The sequence below is a fragment of the Eumetopias jubatus genome, unplaced genomic scaffold (genome assembly GCF_037043125.1).
Source record: "Eumetopias jubatus isolate StellerSeaLion01/CBP00866 unplaced genomic scaffold, mEumJub1_p1.0 scaffold_10, whole genome shotgun sequence".
In the NCBI taxonomy this organism is placed as follows: domain Eukaryota; kingdom Metazoa; phylum Chordata; class Mammalia; order Carnivora; family Otariidae; genus Eumetopias; species Eumetopias jubatus.
In genome coordinates, this window is record NW_028274816.1 from 27,750,297 (window position 1) to 27,777,317 (window position 27,021).

At 40.8% G+C, this 27,021-nt stretch overlaps 1 protein-coding gene and 1 pseudogene across 2 annotated transcripts in view; both read right to left on the reverse strand.

Moving 5' to 3' along the window:
• RFWD3 (ring finger and WD repeat domain 3) overlaps positions 1–26,481 on the reverse strand; it is a 45,808-nt gene extending 19,327 nt beyond the window's left edge. For both annotated transcript variants that reach the window (XM_028092937.1, XM_028092929.1), the window contains exons 1-6: positions 26,378–26,481; positions 20,276–20,801; positions 8,796–8,995; positions 3,756–3,826; positions 2,118–2,309; positions 1,927–2,018 (exon numbers count right to left, since the gene is read on the reverse strand). In XM_028092937.1, the coding sequence (XP_027948738.1) occupies positions 1,927–2,018; positions 2,118–2,309; positions 3,756–3,826; positions 8,796–8,995; positions 20,276–20,799 (1,079 nt within the window). In that variant the 5' untranslated portion in view covers positions 20,800–20,801; positions 26,378–26,481. The remainder of the gene's footprint in view (positions 1–1,926; positions 2,019–2,117; positions 2,310–3,755; positions 3,827–8,795; positions 8,996–20,275; positions 20,802–26,377) is intronic.
• On the reverse strand, positions 11,267–11,737 carry LOC114200806 (small ribosomal subunit protein uS17 pseudogene; annotated as a pseudogene).
• Positions 26,482–27,021: the final 540 nt, after the last annotated feature.

Sequence of the window (27,021 nt, forward strand, 5' to 3'; positions counted from 1 at the left end):
AGACACCCTGCTGAGCAGGGAGCCCGACTCGAAGCTCCATCCCAGGACCCTGGGATCATGACCTGAGCCGAAGACAGACGCTTAACTGACTGAGCCACCCAGGCGCCCCTATTTATTTTTAAAAAGATTTATTCATTTTAGAGAGAGAGAAGGCAAGCTCACGCGAGTGGGCAAAGGGGCAGAGGGACAGAATCTCAAGCAGACTCCCTGCTGAGTGCAGAGCCTGATGTGGGGCTTGATCTCTCAACCCACGGGATCACGACCTGAGCTGAAACCAAGAGTCAGACATCTAACTGACTGAGCCATCCATGTGCCCCTAAGGATTTTACTTTTAAATCATCACTATACCCAATATGGGGCTCGAACTTATAATCCACCAACTGCGCCAGCCAGGTGCCCCCATTAGTAAATCTTTGCACACATTTCTTCACAAATCGTTCCTTTAGAATGAACGCCTAAAGTAGAATTAGTTTTAAATGCTTTTGAAGCACAGAGTCAATGGTCTCTCTAAATAGTTGTGTTGGTGTACATTCTTAACAGCAGCACTGTGAGAAAACCCGTCCCTGCACTCGGTGGGTATTTTTATTTTTTTAGTGTTCTTAAAGTTTAAGCAGTATTATTAGCAACTGTTCTTGGGCTTCCAAAATCCTGATAATTTCTTACATTGCACTACATGTGCAAAGCCTCACTCATGAATTTTCTGTATAGAGTGCCGTTGTAGGAGGGCTTAGGGACATGAGCAGCAAAATATGGCAACAAACAATGTGCCAGATTCTCTTTTTTGTTGTTGTTTTGTTTAAGGTATCATTAAGCCTACTGTAGGGAAGAGGAAACTAAGACTTGGAAAATACTCCAAGTGGTTATAAATTGTCTACAAAGAGTAAGACAAGGAATCCCTGATTAAATGTTCATGGTATTTAGAAGCACAGGCAGGCAGAAATGTAAACCCTAGAGAAGAATCTGAATAAGCTACAAAAATTTCAGGGAATCTTTCTGCTTGGGTCTGCTGCCCACACCAGGTGTGAGGTAATCCTGGAGGGCTGCAGGTTTCTCTACGACTTTTGACTGGGGGAGGGCTTAAGACACCCTGGTCTTGGCTTCCCCGGGTCATGTTACTGCCAGCTTAAGTATTAGAGCTCATTCTAAGTTTGTGGGGATAGCTAAGTGCTCCTGCAGAAGGAACAGGTGCTCTATTCCTTCTGAATCTACCTGTTCCAATCAGCACACAGCACTCAGGCTCGGAAAGCGGAGGCTTACACGAGGCACACAAGTAAGTGGCACAGTCTACCACCTATCATCCTTCTTTTATCTTCCATATATGTGCTGCCAAAGCGAGCACTCTTCCCCTTCTTTCAAGGAATGAGTTTTTCATGACCCAGGTGTCAGTTTTCCCAGAATGAAAACATTATGTGATGAAACATTGGTCAATACTCCCTAGATTATATGATAGAAACTTTATTTAAGCTGGCAAACTAAAACTGAAAACCAATGTATTGACTTGGATAACTGAGAAATCCACTGGAGTCTAACTTTAGGCATGGCTGAATCAAGGGCCATGAATCTGTCTTTCTCCACTTCCCAGCTCTGCTTTCTTGTGCATCAACTTCATTGTTAGGTAGGCTCCTCCATTCTGTGGCTGAGAAGGTACACATTCAATAAGCCTGGGGCCCACATTCACTGAGCTAGCTGAAGTCACAATTAGTTGTTACTCCAAAACCTCATTTTTAATGCTGTATGGAGAGCAAACCATGCAGACCTCCTTCAGAAGATATCAGACATGTATTAAAAATCACAATGTGAGACAGACTGCCAGTGATCCCCCAGAGGTTCCCCCATCACAATCCAAGTAAAGCCTTACAACCACATTAAGAGTGACTCATACCTCCTTTTTCAGATTTGCCAAGTAGGTAGATTCTTGCCACCTACCTTTTCATGCGCTCATGTTCACTAGTGTCCAGAGCTCTCAGGGTTCGGGCATAAAGAACAACGATGTCACTGTGCTTGGCTTTCTTGTTGCACTAAAGAGCCCAACAAGATAAAATTAGTGTGGTTCTAGGAACCCTCCTGACTTAACATGCTGACTGTGCACAGGTTCAGTCCTTATCTATGGTTCTCACCTGGGGACATTTTCGTGCCTGGCCCTTGAGCCACTTAGAAATGCACTTATACCCAAAGAGGTGTCCACAGCGTAATGCTGAGAGTCGGTGATCCCCAGCATTGGTCCAATGTTCAAAACATATTGTGCAAGTGTCCCCTTCTTCATCATCCATAGAAACAGAAGGTAGAAGAGGGCTGGTCTTCTGGGGAGACTAGATGGAAATCAGAATATATTCAAATTACGGAAAATACAAAATCAGTCTTGAAGAGGATGCGCAACTCTATCAAATCAACAAAACCACACAAAAACAATACAAACCCAACTGAAAATGCTGCCGAAAAACTACAACACCTCTGAATCACTTGTCATTCTTTGTAAAGTGCAATCTGGTCAAATGTTTCATAGAAGCCATGAAAATATTACTTCCCTTTGATCTTATGAAATTCTTGGGATTTCTTTTTCATTCAAATGAAGAAAAGGAACTATCTTTACAAAGACATTAAAAAAACAAAACAAATCCAGCAGTTACCTGAATAACCAACAACACGGAAGAGTAGGTTGTTAAACATTCAAAATTAGGTTCATAATCACGTCAAATAGTTACAAAATACTTGAATAGAAAATACATAAAAGAAACCCAGAAAAACAAAGAGAGGATAGAAACAGCTTACAAAAAGAATACAAATGGTTCATAAGTGTTCGTTTATAATTAAAAAATGCAAATTAAGGTAAGAAACCATTTTTTTCATTTATTAGATGGTATAAATTGATGTGTGATGACACCAAGCAATGTTGAGGGTTAAGGAAGAGATAGGCATACTTCCATACTGTTGCTGCAGGTAGAAAGTGACACAAATTTTCCAGAGGGCAGTTTGGCATTATCTATCAAAACTAAATACATCTATCTTTCCTTTCACAGAGCAATCTCTCTGCTAGAAATATATCTATGAATATATGAATAGTCACAAATACGTGCAAGACAACTGTACAAAAATGCTTAGTCCAGCATGATTTGTACCGGAAGGAAGGAAGAGGGAGGGAGGAGGAAAGAGGGAGAGAGGGAGGAAGAAACGGGAACGACTATAGTGTACATGACAAAATAAGAGTTAACTAAAAATTTCTTTATGACTGAACACTATGCAGTGATTAGTAAGAATGAGGTTCCCTTTAGTGTAAATTAAAAAAATGGAACATTTATGTACACATATAAATTTACATGCACACAAAATTTTCCTAGAAGAAAAAAATAAAAACATGGAGGCCATATAGAAACATGCAAAAAGTAGGTCAAGGATGTTTTGAGATTGGCAGAGTCCACTGCTGACGTAAATAACTCATATTAAGGACTATGTGTTACCTTTGTGAACAAAAATTGTTTACCACATAGCAATCAGATTCTACCAGATAGTTCATAAACTGTATTCATATCCACTATTTTAATCAAAACTTAACTTCGTCTGGTAGGCAAGCCAAGTTATCCTCACCTCTATCCCTGCTTTTCAAAACCTGTAAGGAAGTAGTCACATAACTGAGTAGGATGGACTGGACTCACACCCTGACCTCCTGCCTACAGAGTCTGCAAGCTCTCCACTTTAGCCCTCAGCCTCTTCTTTAAATGCAAATCCAAACATTTCATTTAAAAGGATGTTCATATTACCTGTTTGGGGTGGGTCTCTCCTCCACCAATACATGTAACTTCTTGCTCTGCTGAGGTACCTCCTACTTGTTCTGCCAAGTCATTTCCAGGAACAGTAAGAGAGAGAATGCGCAAAACAAGACAGAAGTCAGGTATGAGAGGCTAGCAGGAGAGCCTAGCTCACCACGGCTTTCCGTTTCTCATTGGTAATGATGCTGTAAATTTCTCCAAGTAGTAATAGTGAATTTACTTTTTAACTTATTTTGGATACTTTCAAATATACATAAAAAGTAGACAGAACAGTATAAGTAACACACAAGTACTCATCACCTAATTTCAAAACAAATCAGTATTTTACAATCTTGTTCTAAGCCCCCATTCCCATCATTTTCTTTTGTAATGCTTAGTAACAAACTCTAAAATGTTATTTCACTTATAAAAATTTTTGTAATACTGATAAAGATTTTACACATACTCTTATTATCATACCTAAGGGAAGTAACAATAATCCCTTAATACTGTCTAATATCCACACAGTTCATACTCAAAATTCCCCAGTTGTTTTCAAGTTGCTCTTTACAGCACATTTATTGCAATAAGAATCTAAGCAAAGCCTCCACGAGCTTGATTGTTTTATGTTTTTTTCACTCTAACAATTCATTTTTTTTTTAAAGATTTTATTTATTTATTTAATTGACAGAGAGAGAGAGAGACAGCGAGAGAGGGAACACAAGCAGGGGGAGTGGGAGAGGGAGAAGCAGGCCTCCCACCGAGCAGGGAGCCCGACGCGGGGCTCGATCCCAGGACCCGAGGATCATGACCCGAGCCGAAGGCAGTCGCTCAACCAACTGAGCCACCCAGGCGCCCCTCTCCTTCATTTTTTTAAAAAAGATTTTATTTATTTATTTGTCAGAGAGAGAGAGAGTGCACACACAAGCTGGGGGAGTGGCAGGCAGAGGGAGAAGCAGGCTCCCTGCTGAGCAAGGAGGAAGATGTGGGACTTGATTCCAGGATCCTGGGATCATCATAACCTGAGCTGAAGGTGGACGCTTAACTGACTGAGCAACCCAGGCATCCCTCCTTTATTCAATTTTACCCCTTCCTTGTCAGTGATTTGTTGGAGGATATCTGGTCATTTGTCTTATGAAATATCCTACGTCCCACATTTGACTGACTGCTTCCTTGAGGTACTGCTTACTTATTTGTTCTATCACCTATATTTCCTATACACTGGCAGTTAAATCTAGAGCCTTCAGTAGATTCAATTTTGTTCTTTGGCAAGAAAAGGGGCAGCAAGAATACATCTTTTATTGTTTACTTCTGATTGTAGCACATAAGAAGGCTCATACTGGGTTCGGGTGGTACCAGTCTGATCCCTAGGTTCCTCGTCAACCTTTCAAAACCTCCACTGATGGTCAAGGAGGTGATTTTAAATTTTTAGTCCTTTTGCTTTCTGAGGCTCAAATGATCTCATCATAGGCCTGTGGGAGCCCCTTTCAAATGGCTCCTAGAACCAAAAAACAAAAACAAACCCCAACACCAAAAATCCCACAAACTTTTATTGAAGTGGAATATATATACAGAAAAGTGTATCCTCAGTATTCCATTCAGTGAATTCTCACAAACTGAACTATATACCAGAACATCACCAAAAACCCCAAGAGTGCCTTTTATACCTTATGTCCTCCTTATTTCTTGGGGGTAGAAGGGAGATGATTTGCCCCCACCAAAGGTTACCACCTTACTAAATTCTAGGAACGTCTATTGACTTTTGCCTGCTTTTGTATATAAACAGCATTTCAGAGTTATCCAACTTTTTTGTCTGCTAATTTTACTCTACACTCTTTTTAAGATTCTTCCATACTAACATGCGGAGTTGTGGTTCATTTAATTTCACCACTGTATTGTGTTTTATTGTGTAAGTATATCACATTTATCTGTCCTATTGCTGATGGGTATTTGGGTAGTTTTCAGTTTTTTGCCATTACAAACAATGCTGTTACATTCTTGTACGTTTCTATTGAACACATGTACTCCTTTCTTTGGTTACATACCTAGAAGCAGAATTGCTTAGCCACAGGTCTTATATATACAGATGAGTTTGTAAAGATACCACCTGAATGTCTGTACCAATTTACACTCCCACCAGCGGTGTATGAGAGGTCTGGACGATTTATATTCTTTCTAATACTTGATATTGTCAGTATTAAATTTTAGCTGTAGTGGTGGATACATACTAGTTACCACACTGTGGTTTTAATTTGTATTTCCCTGATGACTAATGAAGTCTTTTTATATATTTAGTGGCCATTTGGCTACCCTCCTTTGGAAGTACCTTTTAAAATCTTTTGCCCATTTTTCTGTTAGGCTACAAAAGTTATATATCCTAGATATAAGCCCTTTTTCAGATATATGTATTATGAATGTCTTCTCCAGTCAATGGGTTCCCATTTCACTCTTCTAATGATGTCTGTTGATGAACCTAAGTTCTAAATTAAAATTCACCTCATCTGTCCTTGATTTGTTTGAGAAATCTGATCATTTGTCCTGAAAAATGTCTATATCCTGGATTTGACCGATTGCTTCCTCATGATATGAACTTTCATTTACAGTAAATTTACAGAGTTGTACAAGCATCACCACAATCCAATTTTAAAACATTTCTATCATCCCCTAAAGATTTCTCATGCCAATTTAGAATCATTTCCCATCTGTACCAGCAGCCACAGGCAATCACTAATCTACTTTTTCTCTACAGATTTGCCTTTCCTAGACATTTTATGTAAGTGGTATCATAAAGTACCTATGCTGGTTCACTGTCATAAACTAAAAAAGAATTTTTTGATGCAATTTTCTTGTATTGCCTCTAAATTTCAAAGTACTCCTTACTTCTGGGTTTTATCACTTATATATTCCTCCTAATACTAGGATGGTTTCTTGTTTTATCCTAAGTCCCTGATCCACTAATATCTTATTTTCTAGTATGAGTCATGAATCTAGTTTTACTGTTTTCCAGTTAGCAATCCAGTTTTTACAATAGTACCTAATTTAAGTCTATCTTTTCCCCACTGATTTGAGATGGTCCCTTTACAATATAGTAAATTTTCTTCCCCCCCCCCGCCCAAGATTTTATTTATTTGAGAGACAGTGAATGCATGAGTGTGGTGAGGGGCAAAGGGAGAAGAAGACTCCCCGATGAGCAGGGAGCCAGACGTGGGGCTCAATCCCTGGAACCCTGGGATCATAACCTGAGCCAAAGGCAGATGCTTAACTGACTGAACCACCTAGGCATCCCTATACTACATTTTCATATACATTTAGATCTTTTTCTAGGTGTTCCATTTGTAGAATGTCCCAAATTTTAGATTTGAATGGTTGCGTCTTTCAAGTATTATTTACCTTGTTCCTCTACTTCCTGTACACTGTGCAACCTGGTTATTTTATCTAGAGTCTTAAGTAGATTCAGGGTTTTTGGGGGGCAGGAACAGTACTTCCTAAGTGCTATGGATATTTTTCTTTTTTTTTTTTTTTAATTTTATTTTGAAGTAATCTCTACATCCAACGTTGGGCTTAAACTTTCAACACCAAGATCAGGAGTTGCATGCTCCACTGACTGAGCCAGTCAGGCGCCACCCTGGATATTTCTGATTGCAACATATCAAAAGGCATATAAGGTCTGGTGGTGCCAGCCTGGTCCCTCTATTAAAAGGAATCCCATTAACCTTTCAACCTAATCGTTTTAGGATCCACTGCTGATCTTTGCCTAGATACATAATTTTATTAGGAGTCAGGAAATTATGACTTTTTCCTATCATTCCTCCTCCAATATTAGCTGGAATTTTTCATTTAAAAAAACTTCACTAGCAGTAGGTGGAAGGAATGAATAGCCAAAGCAAAGAGAATTTTTAGGGCAGTGAAAATTTCTATATAATGATGGATATGTCATTATATATTTGTCCAAATCTGTAAAATGTATAACCCAAAGGTGAACCCTAAGGTAAACTATGGACTTTGAGTGATTATGCTGTGTAACAAATCTCCATTCTGGTGAGTGATGCTGATAATAAGGAGGCAATGCATGTGTGGAGACATGCACATGGAAAATCTCTGAGCCTTCGCAATTTTGTTGTGAATCTTAAACTACTCTTAAAAAAAAAAAATCTTAACAAAAGCAAACCTCCTTCATCAACTATTTGGTTTTCCTGAATAAAGTTCACAGAGGAAAAACAGGATAAATGCTTAATCCTTTAATTTACCAGTTTTCAGAGCAATGAGTCAGGGCTCTAATAACCTAGGATGCTGATAAATAAGGTTTTAAAATCTACAGGAATTTATAGATTTTTCACAGATTTGATGTATTTAACCTACATTTCAATCCATAATCCAAGAATACATTCATTATTCATTTTGATGTTTAAATTGTCCCATCTTAAGCCACGAGGAGCCCTTTTAAGGTTGCTCCCATGCCTTCGGACACGGTGACTCCATGAGAGACGGCTTCCTTGCTTCCTAGCACAATTAAATGCCCTAGGCTCACCTTGTGTATCTCCTATCCCAGACTTGGAAAACCATTTCTCCAAGAAGCCCTGGTTCCTTTAAGTGGGAAAAAACCACAATCTGGGTATCAGAGAGTAAGCAGGACATATGCACGAGGGGTCTCTGCCCACTACTGCTAAACAAAATCCTACTTGCACAATGCGTAACATTATACTAGGACTTCAAAAGTGGCAAACTAGACAGGGTACTGAATTTACAAAGCTTCTCTTTTAAATATAGAAGCTACTTCCTTCTCGGATGTCAAAGAAAATGAAAGAGGATATAAAATGCCACGACAAAGTGACCAACTTACTGGGTCACAAATCACATTACATTTCAAGTTAGATCAAATCCTCTACATAGGCTTATGGCCAGTGAAAGCTTTGCACTATCTGAAGCACAAATCGATGACATCTGGGGGGAAAAGGTCAAGTATCAAAACACAAGTCGAGAGTTCCTAGCTTCCTGGAGGCTAAGCTTCCTGGGTGTTAGCCTTGCGAATCCAAAACTGAATAAAACACTCACCTTCTAAAACAACAGCTCTGGTTTCCTCCGCCGGGACAATTTCTTCGGGCTCTGTAGAGCTATCACTGTCAGAATCGGAACTACCTGAGACCTGCAAGTCTTCAGAAACAGGATTCCTGGTCTCTGAATTGTGAGAGGTGCTTGGTAAATGAGGCTGGGTCCGGCTCACTTGAAAGTAAGCATCCAATGGTGCTCTCGACCTATGTATATACAGAAAGACAACAGCATTACAGTACAATGGACCATCATCACAAGAAAAATGCACAGTGATCTGAAGGTAAATCCTAGTCATTTCAACCCATCTCCAGGCCATTAAATGCTGCCTTTGACCACTGAAGCAGAAACAGCAGTTTTAGGCAGATGTTGGCTGGCCTGGATATTCTCTTTTCCACATTCGCCACACTGGAGGTTGACTCTAGCTAAAAGCAAATTCTCCTTTACTGACTTTTGGCCATGTGTCAGTATCTTTTAAAGGACACAATGCAGCAATTTGTCTATTGGTATTAGAGGGCTGAAAGAGAGTGGACAAGAAGAAAAAGGGCTCTGTTGACCAAATACAGCCTCACAGGATTCTGCTGCTGCAACAACGCACACCACAGTCTTTCAGGGTAAAAATGAAGTCTGGCTTCAGTCACCATTGCTTTACCTCTTACTTTAAAACATTATTTTTCTTTTTAAGTTTAAATAATGTCATGGTAAATTTAAAAACATAGCATGATATCAAAAAATAACTCAGGATGAGAAGAGCCGGTAGCAGATTTCTTAACACTTCCATCTGTCAGGCTGGCAGAGTTTTAACCACACTCACTACAGTTTGCTGTTACCGTCACATCCAAGCTAACAAACCATACTCTACTTCCTGCACAGAATGACCTTCAATATTAAAAACCAAAAAGGTGTTCTGTACTTTAGAACATACTACCTAGCTACTAATTACGAAGTATTACTGAAAGGTGACCTACTTTTAAGTTTTAACAATTGTCTTTATAACATTAAGATATATTATTCCCCAGAAACATCGTTGGAGACTGCTAATACAGAAAAAATGTGATTTCTCGTAGTTTGGCTGTAATTTACGGCAAACCAGGACTTTCTATTAAAAAATGATGATAGAACAACAAAAAAATGACAGAACAAAATAAATGTTATTTGGTATCCAATTCAACAGAAGATTCACCTTTGTAAAAAAAAAAGAGAGAGAGAAATGTGAATAAATTGAAATGAGAAGCAGCAATTGTGAATCCATTTTGATTCACAATTTAAGTGTATAATTTAGTGGTTTTTAGCATAACCACAGGGTTATGCAACCATCACCACTGTATTATTCCAAAACATTTTTACCACACCCCCATACCCATATAAGCAGTCTTTCCTTCTTTTCCCCTTTCCCCAGTCTCCAGCAACCACTATTTTACCTTCAGTCTCTATGGACTGGACTATTCTGGACATTTCATATGAATGCAATCATATAGCATACAGTCTTTTGGGTATGACCCCTTTCATAACTTCATGATATATGTTATATATATATATGGTATATATATATATGATATATACAAGGACCATGTCATCTGTGAATAGCTATAGTTTTATTTCATTCTTTCTAATTGGAATGCCCCCCCTTTTTCGGGGGGGCCTAAGTGCTCTGGCTAGAACCTCAGTACAGTGGTGAACAGAACTGGCAAAAACAGACATCTTTGTCTTGTTCTTGATCTTAGGGGTAAAGCTTTCAGTCTTTGCTCATTTAGTATGTTAGTCGAGGGTTTTCATTGATGGTCTTTATCAGGTTGAGGAAGTTCCCTTCCATTCCTAGTTTGTTGAGTGTTTTTTATCATGAAAGGGTTTTGTCAAATGCTGCTTTTTTTTTTTTAAAGATTTTTATTTATTTACTTGAGAGAGAGAGAGAACGAGCAGTGGGGAGGGGCGGAGGGAAAGAGAAGCAGATTCTCCACTGAGCAGGGAGCCCGATTCGGGGCTCGATCCCAGGACCCGGACATCAAGACCTGAGTCGAAAGCAGACACTTAACCGACTAAGCCACCCAGGTGCCCCTCAAACGCTCCTTCTCTATCTACTGAGATGTTCATGTTTTTTCTCCTTTATTGTATTAATATGGTATATCTCATTGACTGTTTTTTATATATTGAAATCAGCCTTGCTTTCCTAGAACAAATGCTATTTGGTTATAGTGTATAATCCTTTTCATATGTTGTTGGATTCAGTTTGCTAGTACTTTGTTGAGAATTCTTTTATCTATATTCATAAATGATACTGGCTTATAGTTTTCTTGTGATGTCTTTATATGGTTTTGGTATCAGAGTAATACTGGCCTTACAGAATCAGGAAGTATTCCCCCTGCTTCCATTTTTTGGAAAAGTTTATGAGGTACTAGTGTTATTTATTTTATCTTTTTTTTTTTTTTAACCGGGAAAATAACTTGATTTTCTTCAGGCATGTGGGCAGATGTCTAGTCTCAGAACTTCTGGAATTGCTTTTTGGTAGCAGTGGCCTTCGTGACTTTGGGCATGTTGAAGCACACAGTCTTGTTCAACGGCTGGCACTCACCCACTGTGACACTGTCGCAGATCTGGATAGCCCTGAAGCAGGGGGACAGGTGCACGGACGCATTCTTGTGGATTTCTCAAAGTGGTGAACTTTCGGATGTAGTGGAGGTAGTTGTGGCAGATGACAATGGTCCTCTGAATCTTCATCTTGGTCACCACACCAGACAGAATCCGCCCTTGGATGGAGACTTTACCAGTAAAGGGGCATTTATCAATATAGGTGCCCTCAATGCTTCCTTAAGTGTCTTAAAGCCCAGACCAATGTTTTTGTAGTATTTCGGGAGCTTCCCCTTGCCACTTTCTTAAAGCAGAACGCTCTTCTTATTTTGAAAGACGGTTGGCTGCTTTTGGCAGGCATGCTCAGTCTGAATGTCCACCATCTTTCTGGCTGCCTGAAAAAAGGAAAGCACCGAAGCCATCTGGGTTTCCTTATCCACTGCCTATTTCATCTTTTTTTTTTTTTTAAGATTTTATTTGTCAGAGAGAGAAAGAGAGCACAAGCAGGGAGAGCAGCGGTAGAGGGAGAAGCAGGCTCCCCCACTGTGCAAGGAGCCTGATGTGGGACTTAATCCCAGGACCCTCCATCCTAGAACCCTGGGATCATGACTTGAGCCAAAGGCAGACACTTAACCAACTGAGCCACCCAGGCGTCCCCTATTTATTTCATCTTTAAACATTTGGTAGAATTCACCAGGGAAGCCATCTAGTTCTGGGCTCTTCCGTGTGAGAAGTTTGTTTTGTTTTTGTTTTTTTTCTAATTCAATCTCTGTATTTGTTAATCATCTATCTGGATTTTTGTTCTCTTCTTGAAAGAATACTGATAACTAATGTCTTCTTAGAAATTTGTCATCTTAGGGGCGCCTGGGTGGCTCAGTCAGGTGAGCGAGCGTCAGCCTTCAGCTCAGGCCATGATCAAGACCTGCACTGGGCTCCCCACTTAGCAGAGAGCCTGCTTCTCCCCCTGCCTCTCACCCAGCTTGTGCTCTCTCTCTCAAATAAATAAATCTTTAAAAAAAAAATTTGTCAATTTCACCTAGGTTATCTAATTTCTTGTACAAAGCTGTTCACAGCATTTCCTTATAATATTGCTTTCTTCTGTAAGACTGACAGTAATGTTCTTTCATTCCTGATTTTATTACTTCGAGTCTTCTCTCTGTATCTTGGTCAGTCTACTTATAGCAGTTTATCAATTTTGTTGATTTTTCAGAAAAACCAACTTTGGGATTAGTTGGTTTTCTCTCTTGCTTTTCTAGGTTCTATTCCATTTATTTCTGCTCTAATGGTCATTATTTCTTCCGCTTGCTTTGAATTTTGGATTTTTTTCCCTTTCTTTTTCTAATTCCTTACGCTAGGTTATTGATTTGAGTACCTTCTTTTTAAAAGATTTTTTATTTATTTTTTAATTATTATAATTTTTTTATTATGTTATGTTAGTCACCATAGAGTACATTAGTTTTTGATGTAGTGTTCCATGATTCATTGTTTGCATGTAACACCCAGTGCTCCATGCAATTCGTTCCCTCCTTAATACCCATCACTGTGCTCATCCATCCCCCGCCCCCCCCTCTAAAACCCTTAGTTTGATTCCCGGAGTCCAGAGTCTCTCATGGTTTGTCTCCTCCGCCTTCATTTTCTCCTTCCTTCTCCTAATGTCCTCCATGCTATTGCTTATGTTCCACAAATAAGTGAAACCATATGACAATTGTCTTTCTCTGTTTGACTTATTTCACTCAGCATAATCTCCTCCAGTTCCATCCATATCAATGTAAATGTTGGATATTCATCCTTTTGGATGGCTGAATAATATTCCATCGTATATATGGACCACATCTTTATCCATTCATCTGTTGAAGGGCATCTCAGCTCCTTCCACAGTTTGGCTATTGTTGACATTGCTGCTGTGAACATTGGGGTGCATATGGCCCTTCTTTTCACTACATCTGTATCTTTGGGGTAGAAGACATACAAATGGCTAAAAGACACATGAAAAAATGTTCAACATCATTAGCCATCAGGGAAATTCAAATCAAAACCACATTGATATACCACCTTACACCAGTTAGAATGGCAAAAATTGACAAGACAAGAAACAACAAATGCTGGAGACGTTGTGGAGAAAGGGGAACCCTCTTACACTGTTGGTGGGAATGCAAGTTGGTACAGACACTTTGGAAAACAGTGTGGAGATTCCTCAAAAAGTTAAAAATACAGCTACCCCATGACCCAGCAATTGCACTACTGGGTATTTACCCTAAAAGTTTTATTTATTTATGTGATCTCTACACCCAGTGTGGGCCTTGACCTCATGACTCTGAGATCAAGAATCAGATGCTCTACCGACTGAGACAGCCAGGTACCCCTACTTTCTTTTTTAGTGTGGGTGCTTAACAACTATAAATTTCCCTCTAAGCACTGCTTTAGCTGCATCCTATAAGTTCTGGTATGTTCTTTTTCATTAATCTCAAAGTATTTTCTAATTTTTCTTGGGATTTCTTCTTCGATCTATTGGTTATTTAGGAGTTATGTGATTTCTACATACTTGTGAATTTCTCCAAATTCTTTCTGTTACTTATGTCCAGACATACTTTGCATGATTTCAATAGTTTAAATTTATTGAGTCTTGTTTTATACCCATATGTTAGCCCTAACATATGATCTGTCCTGGAAAATATTCCATGTGCTCTTGAGATATAGGTTATGTCCTGCTGTCGAGTGGAACGTCCTACAGATGTTTATTAGGTCCAGTAGATTGAAAGTGTTTTTCAAGCTTTCTGGTTCCTGGTTGACTTCTGTCTAGTTATGCTCATTGCTGAAAATGGGGTACTGATACCTCTTACTCTTACTGGTGAATTGTCTATTTCTCCCATCAATTATGACAGTTTTTGCTTCATGTTTTTGGGGGCACTGTTGCAGATATATACAGGTTTATAATTATTATATCTTTTGGATATAATGATAAAAGGGTTAATCCCTTTTATCATTATAAAATGTCCTTCTTTGACTCTTATAACAATCTTTCCCTCAAAGTCTATTTTGTCTGATATTAGTACAGCAACTCCTGCTCTCTTGTGGTTACTGTGTGCATGGCATATTTTATTCTGTCCTTGTCCTTTCAACCTATTAATGCCTTTGAACCTAAACTGTGTATCTTACAGACAGTATATAGTTGGATTTTTAAAAAAATCTGTGCTGATCTATGCCTTTTGATTAGAGCATTTAAACAATTTGCATTTAATTTAAAGCAGGGTTTATACCTACGATTTTTCTGTTTTCTATAATCCTGTGTCTTTTTTTGTTCATATAGGAATATCTATTCTAAATGCTCATAACAGAAATGTTTAGGGCTCAGTCTGGCTCAGTCAGTGGAGCATGTGACTATGGATCTTGGGGTTATGCACTGGAGCCTCACATTGGGTGTAGAGATTACTTAAAAAAAAAAAATCTTTAGGGCACCTGGGTGGCTCAGATGGTTAAGCATCTGCCTTTGGCTCAGGTCATGATTCCGGGGTCCTGGAATCAAGCCCTGTGTCGGGCTCCTGGCTCAGCAGGGGGCCTGCTTCCCCCTCTCCCTCTGCCTCCCCCCTTGCTCATGCTCTCTCTCTGTGTCTCAAATGAATAAATAAAATCTTTAAAAAAAACTTAAAAAAAAGTTTACTTCTCCAGTATTGCCTTCTTTTGAATTATTTTCAAGTGCACATTTTAATTCTCTCATTTCTTTTACCACATTTAGTTATAATTCTATTCACTCCCCACTTTTGATGATTTTATGTCCATCAACACAGATTTATAGTTATATTTTTTATGCTGTTTGTTCTAAATCAGAAAGAAAAAAGAATTATAAATAAGAAATACAGTGTATCGTCTATTGTGTTTACCTATGTAGTTATCTTTGCTAGTGCTCTTTATTCCTCCTTGTGGATTCAATTTATTTATGTCTGGTGGGTTTTTTTTGGGGGGGGTGGGGGATTCTTTAATTTCAGCCTGAAGGACTCTCTTTAGTAATTCTTGTAGGACAGGCTTCCTCTAAAGAAATTGTTTGTTTTGTTTAAATCCTAGAATGCCTCACTGTTCCTTCATTTCTGAGGGATAGATCTGCTTGACATGGAATTCTTAGTTTTTTTTCCTTTGAATACTCTGAACAGGTCAGGAGTGCCTTGGTGGCTCAGTCAGTTAAGCATCTGACTCTTCATTTTGGCTAAGGTCATGATCTCAAGCCCTGCATCTGGCTCCATGCTGGGCGTGGAGCCTACTTAAGATTCTCTCTCCCTCTGCCCCTCCCCATCCGTGTTTGCACGTGCATTCTCTCTAAAAAATACCCACCTAAACCTCTAAACAGGTCATTCAACTGCATTCTGACCTCCATTGTTTGTGATGCTATATCAGCTGTCAACTTTATTGAATATCCTTTGTACATGATAAGTCAGTCACTTCTTTATTGCTGATTTCAAGATTCTCTCTTTTTCTTTGGTACTAACAGTTTGTGATCTATGTAGGTGTGGATCGCTTTGAAATTTATTCTGGTTAGAGTTTGTTAAGCTTCTAGTAGATTAATGTTTTTCATCAAATTTGGCAAGTTTTTGTCATTTCTTCAAATATTCTTTCTGTCCCTTTCTCTCTCTCTTCCCATACAAGGACTTCCATTATGCGTATGTTGGCATATACTTGATGATGTTCCACAGGTCTCTGAGGCTCTGTTCATTATTCTTCATTTTCCCCCGTTATCTAGGCCAGATAACCTCAATTCACCTATCTTCAATTTTGCTTCTTGACTCTTCAAAGTCAATTCTTTCTTTTATCTGTTCAAACTTGCTGAGCCCTCTAGTGATTTTTTTCATTTCTTGTACTTGTCAACTCCACCATTTCTATTTTGTATATTTTTATAACTTCAATCTCTTTATTGAAATTGTCTATATGGTGACACACTGTTTTATACTTTGCTTTAGTTCTCTGAATATATTTAAAAAGCAGATTTAAAGTCTGTCTGGTAAGTCCAACATCTTGGCTTCTTTACATATTTTTTATTTTTTATTTTTTTCCTATGTGTGGGCCATACTTTCTTTCCATGTCTTGTAATTTCTTCTTGAAAACTGGACATTTCAAATACTATAATGTAGTAACTCTGGAAATCAGATTCTTCCCCTTTTCAGGGTTTGTTGTTATTGCTATTTCTTATACTTGTTACTTTTTGTTTAGTGACTTTTCTGAAATGATTCTGTAAGATTTGCATTCTTTGTTTGCATGTGGCCATTAAGTCTATGTGGTTAGCTCAGGGGTTAGTTCATGCCTGGACAGAGATATGCTTAAACACCCAGGACCAGTAAGTCTCCTAGTCTTTGCTGAGCGTGTGACTGTGTGTTTATGTTGGGACACACGTTCAGGAATCAGCCAGGCAAGTGACAATGCTTCTTGATTGTGCAGAGCCTCAAGGTTAGCCAGAATTGAGAAATTAGTGCCTTCTTAGGTCTTTCCTGGGCATGAGCACAGCCGTACACAGCCCTAGGCATGTCTGTGGCCTTCTAGATTTCCAAGAATATGTCAGAGCTTTTCAAAACCCCTATGAAGATCTCATTCCTCAACTTTTCCTTTTAAGCTTTTTAGTCAGTTTAGTTTGCCCCCATAGTATGTACCACCTCAGGCAGCCTCTGGGGAAAAGGCTTTCAGCTTTTTAGACTGGGCATAGTGGTAAGTCAGAAATAGCCCTGCAAGTGGGATCTTCCATGAAACCACCAAACAGGACAAAGTAAGACAATTCTCTGGGAATGAAGCTTTGAAGGAGCTCCAATCCCAATCTATTTCCTCTAGTGGCTGTCAGGCTGCTGGTTTTCACTGTGATTGCAGACACTTGGTTTTCACCATTACCACTGAGCTGAAGAGGGATATGTAACAGGGAGTGCCATGAAGCTTACTGTTCTGATATTCATCTGTTTTTTTTTTAATTGCTTTAAGCAATTGCTTTAAGCATCTGCTTAATTTCCACAGTCCTGAAAATTGATTCTGATAAATTTTGCCAGTTGTCTTGAAGGTCCTTACTCTGCCCTTTTTGATGTTACTCAGGTTTTCTTTTTTAAAAATGCTAATAAGCAAGTTTACCAACTAATTTTGGCAATTGTGTGCTAACAGCAGCTACAGCCACCATTAGAATAAGCACGTAAGAATGCTATCTCCTAAGATCATTTTAATCAAATGAAATCCACACTAAAGTTAGGCTAATAGTTAGGCTACTGACATGCATAGAGAATTTGCATAGAAACTGGTAAGAAATTAAGCGATCAAAAAAAAAAAACCACTCATTAACATTGCTTTAATATAGCAAAAGGCATTTCCAAGGTCAGATGAGGACAAAGGAAAGGGGAGCTACGTCATCAGGAAGCAGTGCTAGGGTTTCTCTGGGAGTACAATCTTGAAACCCAAGAAATCCTCCTCTTTCCCTGCACTTACCATCTCTGAATTAAATAACAGTATAAGTTCTTGCGCCTTGCTTACCCTCTGTAGTCCTAGATTTCAGAAGCTCCATGAGAACAGGTACCCTGATCTGTCCTGTTCACAATGTAACTCCAAGGCAAAGTTCAGTCTCTCACATAGTGGAGTATTAGAAATATTTGATGAATGAGTGATGACGCTGACAGCCAGAATCAAGCAGCCTCAAACAAAGAAATAGGAAAGGAGTTTGTGACCTTGACTGAGAAGCCTGTTGGGAAAAATACCTCATTACTCAGCTTCCCCCAACTTTGGCTTCTCAGTGGAGTCTGAGGCAAAAGCTGCTCACCCTCGCCCAGGCTCTCAACACCTGACCCAGAGATAGTCTGTCAGGTAAGTAAATGCCAAACACCATAATAAGAAATTCATGTTAAGAAATTCAGACAGTGGGGTGCCTGGGTGGCTCAGTCATTAAGCGTCTTGCCTTCGGCTCAGGTCATGATCCCAGGGTCCTGGGATCGAGCCCCGCGTCAAGCTCCCCGCTCCGCGGGAAGCCTGCTTCTCCCTCTCCCACTCCCCCTGCTTGTGTTCCCTCTCTCGCTGTGTCTCTCACTGTTGGATAAATAAAATCTTTAAAAAAAAAAAAAAAGAAAAGAAATTCAGACAGTATCATAAGCAATCAATCCTAGAAAAGCTCCTACTTTTATGTGAACTTAGTGTCGCATTTGCTTCCAACACAGTATTTAGGGAAAAAAAGTTTTAATACCACATTTATTTGGCTCCAGAATCCATGTTTTCTCCACTAAGCTGCACAATCCCTGGCTCTTTAGGTTTATTCCTTTTGTAGAAACAAACACAACTGTCAAAGAGCTCAACTGATATCCTTTCACAGTCCCTGAGCACAGTTCTTATATATGTCAAGCAATTTTCTGATTAGAGTTTAGCTTCTGTGGTAAATTTCTTTTAGGAGAATGGTGCCAACCATGCCAGCAAGAGACTCTGGTCTCTGTGGCATTTCTATTTCTCTCTGTAAACTGGCATCTAGTTTTTAAGTGTCACTCTCCTGTGAGCTGGGTTAACACAAGAGTCTCCCACCAAAAAGCAATCAAATCTGCCCCCGCCCCCCTCCCCCGAATGAATATATGAACCAAGGCTGAGGAATACTGTGAGGTCTCGTGGCAGTCAGCCAGTTCCTGGGGACACCACTTTCAACTCTCAGCCCACAGACTCTGAAAGGGTTCCCAAACTGCACTACAAGCTGCCTTCACCTACGACGCAAACATATGATATCTTATTCTGCCTTCATAATCAGAGGGAATGACACCTTAAAATAACAGTAACATGCATCTGAAACTCTTGTCAACACAAAACTAAGCACATCATCCCTGATGGGTCACGTCCAGGAATGACTAGGCTAGAGACTAGATCCACGGGAACAGCAGGACCCTCCCCTTCACCCCACAGTAATCAGCAGAAGCCACGGAAAAGGATGCTGAGTCCAGGATCAATCCCAATTCCAGAGTTACCCTAGTCAGAACACAAATTATTCCATCAGCTTCTTCATTTGTAAAACACAATCAACAGATGGCCTAGCTATTACTTTTTAGTATCATCTCATTATTTTCATAATGTTAAGAAAACAAATGGATATGACCGAAGCTTCCTCTATCTGCCTGGATAGAAAATGAGTCAGATCCAGGTTCCAATACCAACTCAACCTTGTCCCCCGTTGTAGCTATGAGACCCTGAACAAAACACTTTCTCAGGGTCCAAGTTTCCTTCATATATAAAATGACGATGTTGAATTCAACCACTTTAAACATTATGAAAACATTTAGAAGGCCAAATGTGAAATTGAGTATTTCAAATAAAGCAGGAGGAAGTTAAAAAACAGGCAAGGCATGGCCAGTGGTTATTTTTCATAGTAACCCTGTCAAGACTTGACAGCTAAGCTCTTCAAAAGGCAAGTTCAAATGAAAAACTATGGAAGAAAATTATTTTCAACTTTGCAACACATTCTCTGGTGAAGAGGGCTGGAATGTTTCCCCACTTAGTCAGATAAGCTCTAAATTAATTCACATTTTACTTTTCACAAGGCTTCTCTAAATCCAGCCTGCCTGTCTTCCAAAGTCTACTGCACCATTACATGGGATGCCAATGAACGATGGATACTGGGTAATTGGATTGTGGACTTTTAAGTTAAAAGATACACTTTTTTGATATGCAAATGATCTAAAGAAGAGCCAGCCCCCATAGAAACCATTGCCAACAAATCACCACCTAGTTTTCAAAGCACATCAGTGTAACTTATTCCCTCAATGACTCTGAAGTAAATAAGGCAAGCACTTTTATTTTCATCTGACTTGTAAGGAACTGGGGGTTCAGAAAGACTACCTAACTTGCCAAAAGTCATGGCGTCAAGCCTCGGCAGCACTGGGGGCATAACCAGTGTTCCTAATTCCCAACCTGGCACTAATCCCAAGATTTTAACAAATTTTTACCTGGCACCATCTGTCCTCTGAGACCCTGCGGTTCTTGACCTGCGTGAAGCAGACCCCCTCCTCCTCCTCGATCTCACTGGTCCCACATTGTGGTCTGAAGGGGGTCTCAGGAATTCCAGCATGCCATGAAGTCTCTGCAGTCCACTGATGAAGGTGTTCATTGAAACCAACGAAGACACTGGGATGGGGCGGTTAACATGAGATTGCTGCCTATGTTCCTCTGAAGCCCCTGGATTAATGTTCTCCACACGATCTTCTCCCAACAGCTCCACTTCCTCTGTCAGGTCAACAGACACCTGTGAAGCAGGCTGGAGCACGTGCAGTCCCACTTGGCCGCTGGTCCCTTCAGCAGGAGCAGGCTGGGGCACGGGTGGTCCTCCTTGGCCACTGACCACTTCAGTAGGTAGAGGCTGGAGCAGGGGTGGTCCCCCTTGGCCGCTGACCACTTCAGCAGGAACAGGCTGTTCTGCAACATGATGCTCTAATTGCCTGTCAAGATTATATTCCATTGCTTCCTCAGCCATCTCTGGAGAAGTAAGATTTGTAAAAAATATCAGTAAAATAGATAAAACATGCCATATAGCTGGTATAATCATATCTAAGTCTTCTAGAACTTCTGTTTAAGGTCATTCTTGGCAAAACTGAGAATCTTAAAATAAGCAACTAAAATCTCTTTAAGTCAGAAGTGTTTGGTAATCAGTAACTTTTTTCTCCATAACAGGTACTTATAACTAGTTTTCCAGTTTCCCCTTTGAAAACATGAAGGCAGGTGATCATGGGATTACCTTCTTTTTTTTTTTTTTTTTTTTTAGATTTAATTTATTTATTTGACAGAGAGAGACACAGCGAGAGAGGGAACACAAGCAGGGGGAGTGGGAGAGGGAGAAGCAGGCTTCCCTCTGAGCAGGGAGCCCGACGCGGGGCTCGATCCTAGGACCCTGGGATCATGACCTGAGCCGAAGGCAAGATGCTTAACAACTGAGCCACCCAGGCGCCCCATGGTACTATCTTCTGTAACAGAATGATCTATGAAATAAGGAGACTGAACTTTTGTAACTGAAAGTAATTTCCCAGACCTCTAGCAGTTCTTTGTGACCCCAATACAGATATTTACCAAAATATATGCTATATTTGATTTTAGTCGGCATAGGCAATAGTCATCTTTCACAGCACCAAGTTACTAAGGATAAACAAAGAAAGCTTTTTATAGTTGCAAAATTAACTCAATACTAACTCAAAATAGAAATTTACCTAATTTCTCCAAAAAGGCTGACCAAACTTTATTTGCTCTGTCCTTTCCAGTATTTTTGTTTCCCATCACTAACGCTATTGGTTAGTCCATTTCACAGGTATTTATCAGGCACCTGGCATGTCCCCTTCATTGTTTCTTGTCTCTAATTCCATGATGTTAATCCATTCAAGAAATATTTATTAAGCACCTGTTAAATAGTCAGATACCCCACAGAGATAATGACAGGATAAAACTGCATAACAGATTTTACATTCTAGCAAATGGGAAAATAAATAAATGTGGAAATTATACATTGTGATATCTGGTCTTGGGAGTAGGAATCAAGGAGCACCATTTTATTTTATTATTTTTTTTTAGTTTATTTATTAACTTTTTATTTCTGCTAAATCAAGAAAGCTTAAAGGAAAGAAGGGTGTTGAAATGGTAGCACATGTTTGGTAGTTACAGCAGACGGTTATGAGTATTTGGATCAAACGTGGACATACGAATGATAAAGCGAACTCTTACTGAAAACTTTCAAATTCTCTCTGATGCTCCCATGGCGAATCTTTCTCTGTGGAAACCCAGTGGGTGGACCCCTTCTCTCAGTTTCGGTTGCATTCAACTCTGCAATGTGTTTCATTACATCCCATGTTGTCATTTGGATGTGGTTTTTAAAATTTGGTCCAAAATTTATCATAAATTTATTTCTCCAATGAATAAAAAAAATAATCAAATGGGAAAAGTCAGGTTCTTGGGGGATAAAGCCATTTGCAGCCTTGTTGGTCTGGGTTAAAAAAAAAAAATCTTGACATCTTATCATGGATGTTAAATATGCAATTTTTGTTCTGAAAGACAGTTGATCAATTGTTGAGATCTGCTGCTTGAGTTAACGGCTTAACATCATGGAAATGGTCTTTAATTGACAGTATCAATTATATAAAGAAATATTATCACATCCCATTATTTCGAAGATTCATGTGAGAATCTTTCCCTCAACTATTAGGGAAAAGTTTACTCAGCTTCACTGGGGAAATTAGTCTTGTATACACGGCTCATATTTTATTTTATTTTTAAGATTTATTTATTTATTTGAGAGAGAGAGTGAGAGAGAGCACAAAGAGGGAGAAGCAGACTCCCCACTGAGCAGGGAAGCCCAATGCAGGGCTCGATCCCAGGATGCTGGGACCATGGCCTGAGCTGAAAGCAGACGCTTAACCGAATAAGCCACCTAGGCGCCCCAAGGAGCACCATTTTATAAAGTCTTTCAAAAAGAGTGAAAGTTGAGCCCAGGCGTGAAGGATTAAAAGAAGGTGGCCATATGAAGAGCCAAGGAAGAGTTTCAGAAGGAAATCAGTACAGAGGTCCCTGATGAGCATGAGTTTGGTGCAACTGAGAAACGGGGCAGATGCAATGAGCACAGGAAGAAAGACTGGAAGTATGGGATGAGGCTGAGGAGGCAGAACACTAAGGCAAAAGGCTTCAGTAAGGAGTTTTTTCTGTGTTAGGAATGGACTGCAGGGGAAGCAAGACTGCAAGCAAGCCAACCAGTTCACAGGCTCCTTGTGGGGGTGTAAACCAGTGGTCAGAGGCTTGGGCCAGAGTGGTAGCAGGAGATGGAAAGCAGTAGACAGCTTTAAGAACCCTAAGAATAGACATGCTACTTAAAATCACAAGATAGATTAAACTACCTACGGAACAGAGATAGAAGAATATTGGGCCAAGGACTCAAACCTGAGACACACATTATAAAAGGCCAACAGTTAACAGGAAGAGAATCCAGAGCACTGTGAAGGAGGAGGAAACCTGGGAGAGCACGGGCTCTCAAGAATTCTCAAGAATGGAATGGTCAGGTGAGTCTAGGACAGAAGAGTGATCACTACATTTAACAACATGAAGATGACACACAGCCTAGAGAAGAGGAGCTTCCCTGAAGTGATGGGCCCAGAGGCCAGACTGGAGGGGGCTGAGTAAATAAAGGGAATTCCAATAAACATGGTGGATGAATGAAGCACACTTATCTTTCTTTTTCTAGTCATTCCTGAAAACCAATGAACATGACACAAACCCCCAAAGGCATTAAAGAAAAGGTAAATTACAAGACAAATTCAAACAGGTATGAGATAGGCAATTCTTACTGGAACCGTTAACTTCTTAGTAGAGCTGAAAAGATCCAATCCACAAGTGCCTGCAATGAGGGGGGACTGTGTGCTCCTGAGAAGCAAGCTGATTCCCACTGAGGGGATTGCAGAAACCGGGCACCACAGAGGGCAGTGCTGAAAGATGGAGCTGAAAGAGAGGACTGGTTGAAAGCCTGTCTCAAGTGAACAAAAAGCCAGGCAAACAAACACCTCCTCCGCGAATGCTGTAGAAAACTGGCAGTTTGTGCCAGACAGGATTAACACCAGAATGGTACAGCACAGCAGTGAAAATAAGGAGTTAAGTGCAAGTCTACACACTGAACAGTGTGAGACCCTTCCAACTCTTCTCCCCAGCTTTTTTCCCTGCACAAATCCAGGGCACAATATTCTGGTTTATACACATTCTCTACCCAAGGCAGGAGATTAGAGGACTGTTCACTACAGAAAATCACCTCAAGAAAAAAGATCTATAAATAAAATACTGACTATTGTGAATCACTCCCCCCCCCCGCAAATGGCTGAGTCTCTGCCCATCTATTTAACAGTAAAAGCCTACTGGTTGATAAGGTTCAGCCACTCATACAGAGCTTCCAAACTGCTTTCTGGGGGAGGAAGGGGGCCCTCCTTAAAAAACAAAGAGCCAAGGCTCAATTGACATTTGAGCAAAGCTTCCAACATGAGACAGACCAAAGCAGACAAACAGAAGAAACTTGGAGGGAAGAAGGGAAAACAATGCAAGAAAAATTGTAAAAAACAAAAACAAAAACAAAAAACTCCCTCAAACTTACAGGAAAAGAACGCCAGGGGAGAAAAGGACAAATCAGAAAACAAGAAAGAGCTCTTGGAAATGAAAAATGACAGCCAAAATAAAATATTTAATAGAAGGATTGGAAGAGGGGCACCTGGGTGGCAGTCCGTTAAGCGTCTGCCTTCAGCTCCAGTCATGATCCCAGGGTCCTGGGATTGGGCCCTACATCGGGCTCCCTGCTCTGTCGGGAGCCTGCTTCTCCCTCTGCCTGCTGCTTCCCCTGCTTGTGTGTGTGCGGGGGAGCGTGCTTGTGCTCGCTCATTCTCTGTCAAATAAAATCTTAAAAAAAAAAAAAAGGACTGGAAGATAACGTCGAGGAACTCTTTTAGAAAATAGACTAAAAGTCAAAAAGGACAATAATAAAATTAAAATGCCAAGCCAGGATATTTGATTAACTGAACTACCAGAAAGAGAACTCAAGAAAGCGGAGAAGAAAGTAAAACAAAACCTCTGGTCAAGACGGAACGGTAAGCTCTCGTCCCATTAAGAGCCTCAACACAGTAATTCTTCAAAATTACATCAAACAGAAAAAAGCAGGTTATAAAGGAATCCGCTATAATCCCATTTTTAGGACACTTTAAAACATGAAAAACCATGCTATCTGGACTTACAAATATACAACAGTAGTATGAAACAAGCGTGGGCATGAAAAATACCAAATTCTGGAGAAGGAGAGTTCAGATACACGTGGGGCTTCAACTATATATTACTTTTATTTCTTAAAAAAAAAGGATGCAATTATAATTATAGCAAAAGGTCAAGGTCAAGAATTGTTAGATCTAGATGATGAGTGCACAGGTCTTTTTATTTTTTTTAAATCATTCTCTGTACTTTTCATTATGGTTAAATATTAGAAAGGAAATTTCTCCCCGTCATAGGTCTGTTCTGATTAGAGCAATAAGGCAGACGGCCGAATCCAACCGGTTCATCTCGGTATCCTCCAGAGCAACAAGTACACAGCAGATGCTTAAATACCTACAGAATTATCCACCATATACCTAAAAAAAGAAACCAAAACAACCAACCAACCAACCACCCCCCAACATCTAAGAACAGCATCGGATAAAGACAGATCAGATCTAGGAGAGTGAGAGAACATTTTCATCCTGGCAGAAAGTTCTATGAAACAGCGGCGGTCTAGAGCAGAGCTTCCCGATCAAGGCGGGGAAATAAATATCCTCCAGCCCTTGGGCTAGCCAGGAGTGATCAGAGCCAAAAAGACTGTCGGCTGGGCACCCCAAGCCTGGAGCAGCCTTGTCCTTGACCTCGGCGTGCCACACAAACGCTAGCCTCCCACTTGTCATCTTTCCAACTTTGGTTAATCAGATCAATGTCCGCACCAGGCGGGACGACGACAGCCGCCGATCACCCGGATAAGGGGCCGCAGCACCGAGGCGAGCCAATCTCGGCTCAAATCCCCGCTCTGCCGCGTACTACCTGCGGCACCTTAGGCGGGTTTCCTAGCCTCTCTGTTCAACTTGTTCACGACTAAAACTGGGATGATAAAAGTATTTACGTCACAGAGCGGATAAGAACAAACATCAGGTTCCTCGGTGAACCGGAAAGTAACGCAACAAACGGGCGCTCAGCGGGAGAGCACTTATATTTGCACAGGAAGAGTTGGAAGATTGGCTCAAGAGAGCGGCCTGCGGCGAACTCCGCTCCTGCCTTCGCCCTCCCTCCCCCGCCCCCACCTTGGGCGCCTTCCCCGAGCAAGCCCGAAAGAGCTTGGGTTTGGGCGCCACGGGCCCGACGGTTGGGGCAATCCGGAGCGGCCGAACCTCCCCAGGCCGCCGGGTTCGGTGCCCGCCCGCAACTCCCCTCGTGGGGCGTCCCCGGGCCCCGCAGCCAGGGATCAAGCCCGGGAAGTTATCCTGGAGCCAGAGGCCCAAGGCCTGCGCAGACGCAAGCGCCCGCCTCACCTAGAGCCGGGAGGACGCCGTGAGCTTGCAAAATCGCCGCGGTCCCAGCGGATTTTTGGAAGAACTCGCACAGACCCGGGCCAACAGCCACTTCCTGAGCAGCTCAAGCGGCCCGCCTGAGTTGCGGGCGCGGCCTGCTCCTATTGGGCAGCAGTTCTAGACGGCGGCCAGTTCCCTGTCGTCTTCTTCTTTAGGTCGCCGCTGACTGAAAAAGCGGCTCTCTCACTGGCTGATATTTCGTAATCTGACTAGGCGGGACCACGCGCGAGGGGCCCTCGTTCAATTGGTAGAAACCTTCGCCAGTCACCTCGTGCCCAGCCCACAAGGAGAAAAACAGAACCAGCGTTTTACCGCTCTTTATTTGAACTTTCTGGCGGGAGAAAGTTGTAAGAAAAAGATCTCTTCGGATCTTTCCGGAGCCTGAGGCGTGGGACAGTCGCGTTCATGTATATCCTCTGCTGAGGTGGAAGAGCTCATGGAAAACAACTTGCCTACACCGTCTCTTTAATCCCAAACCATTGCAATAAATTGCCTGCTACTCCATCGTCACATTACTTGACAGCAAACATTTTTTAAGAATCTCACTGAAAGTCGAAATCTCACTTCTAGGAGTAAGACCTAGAAAATCTAAACCTCAGGCAGAG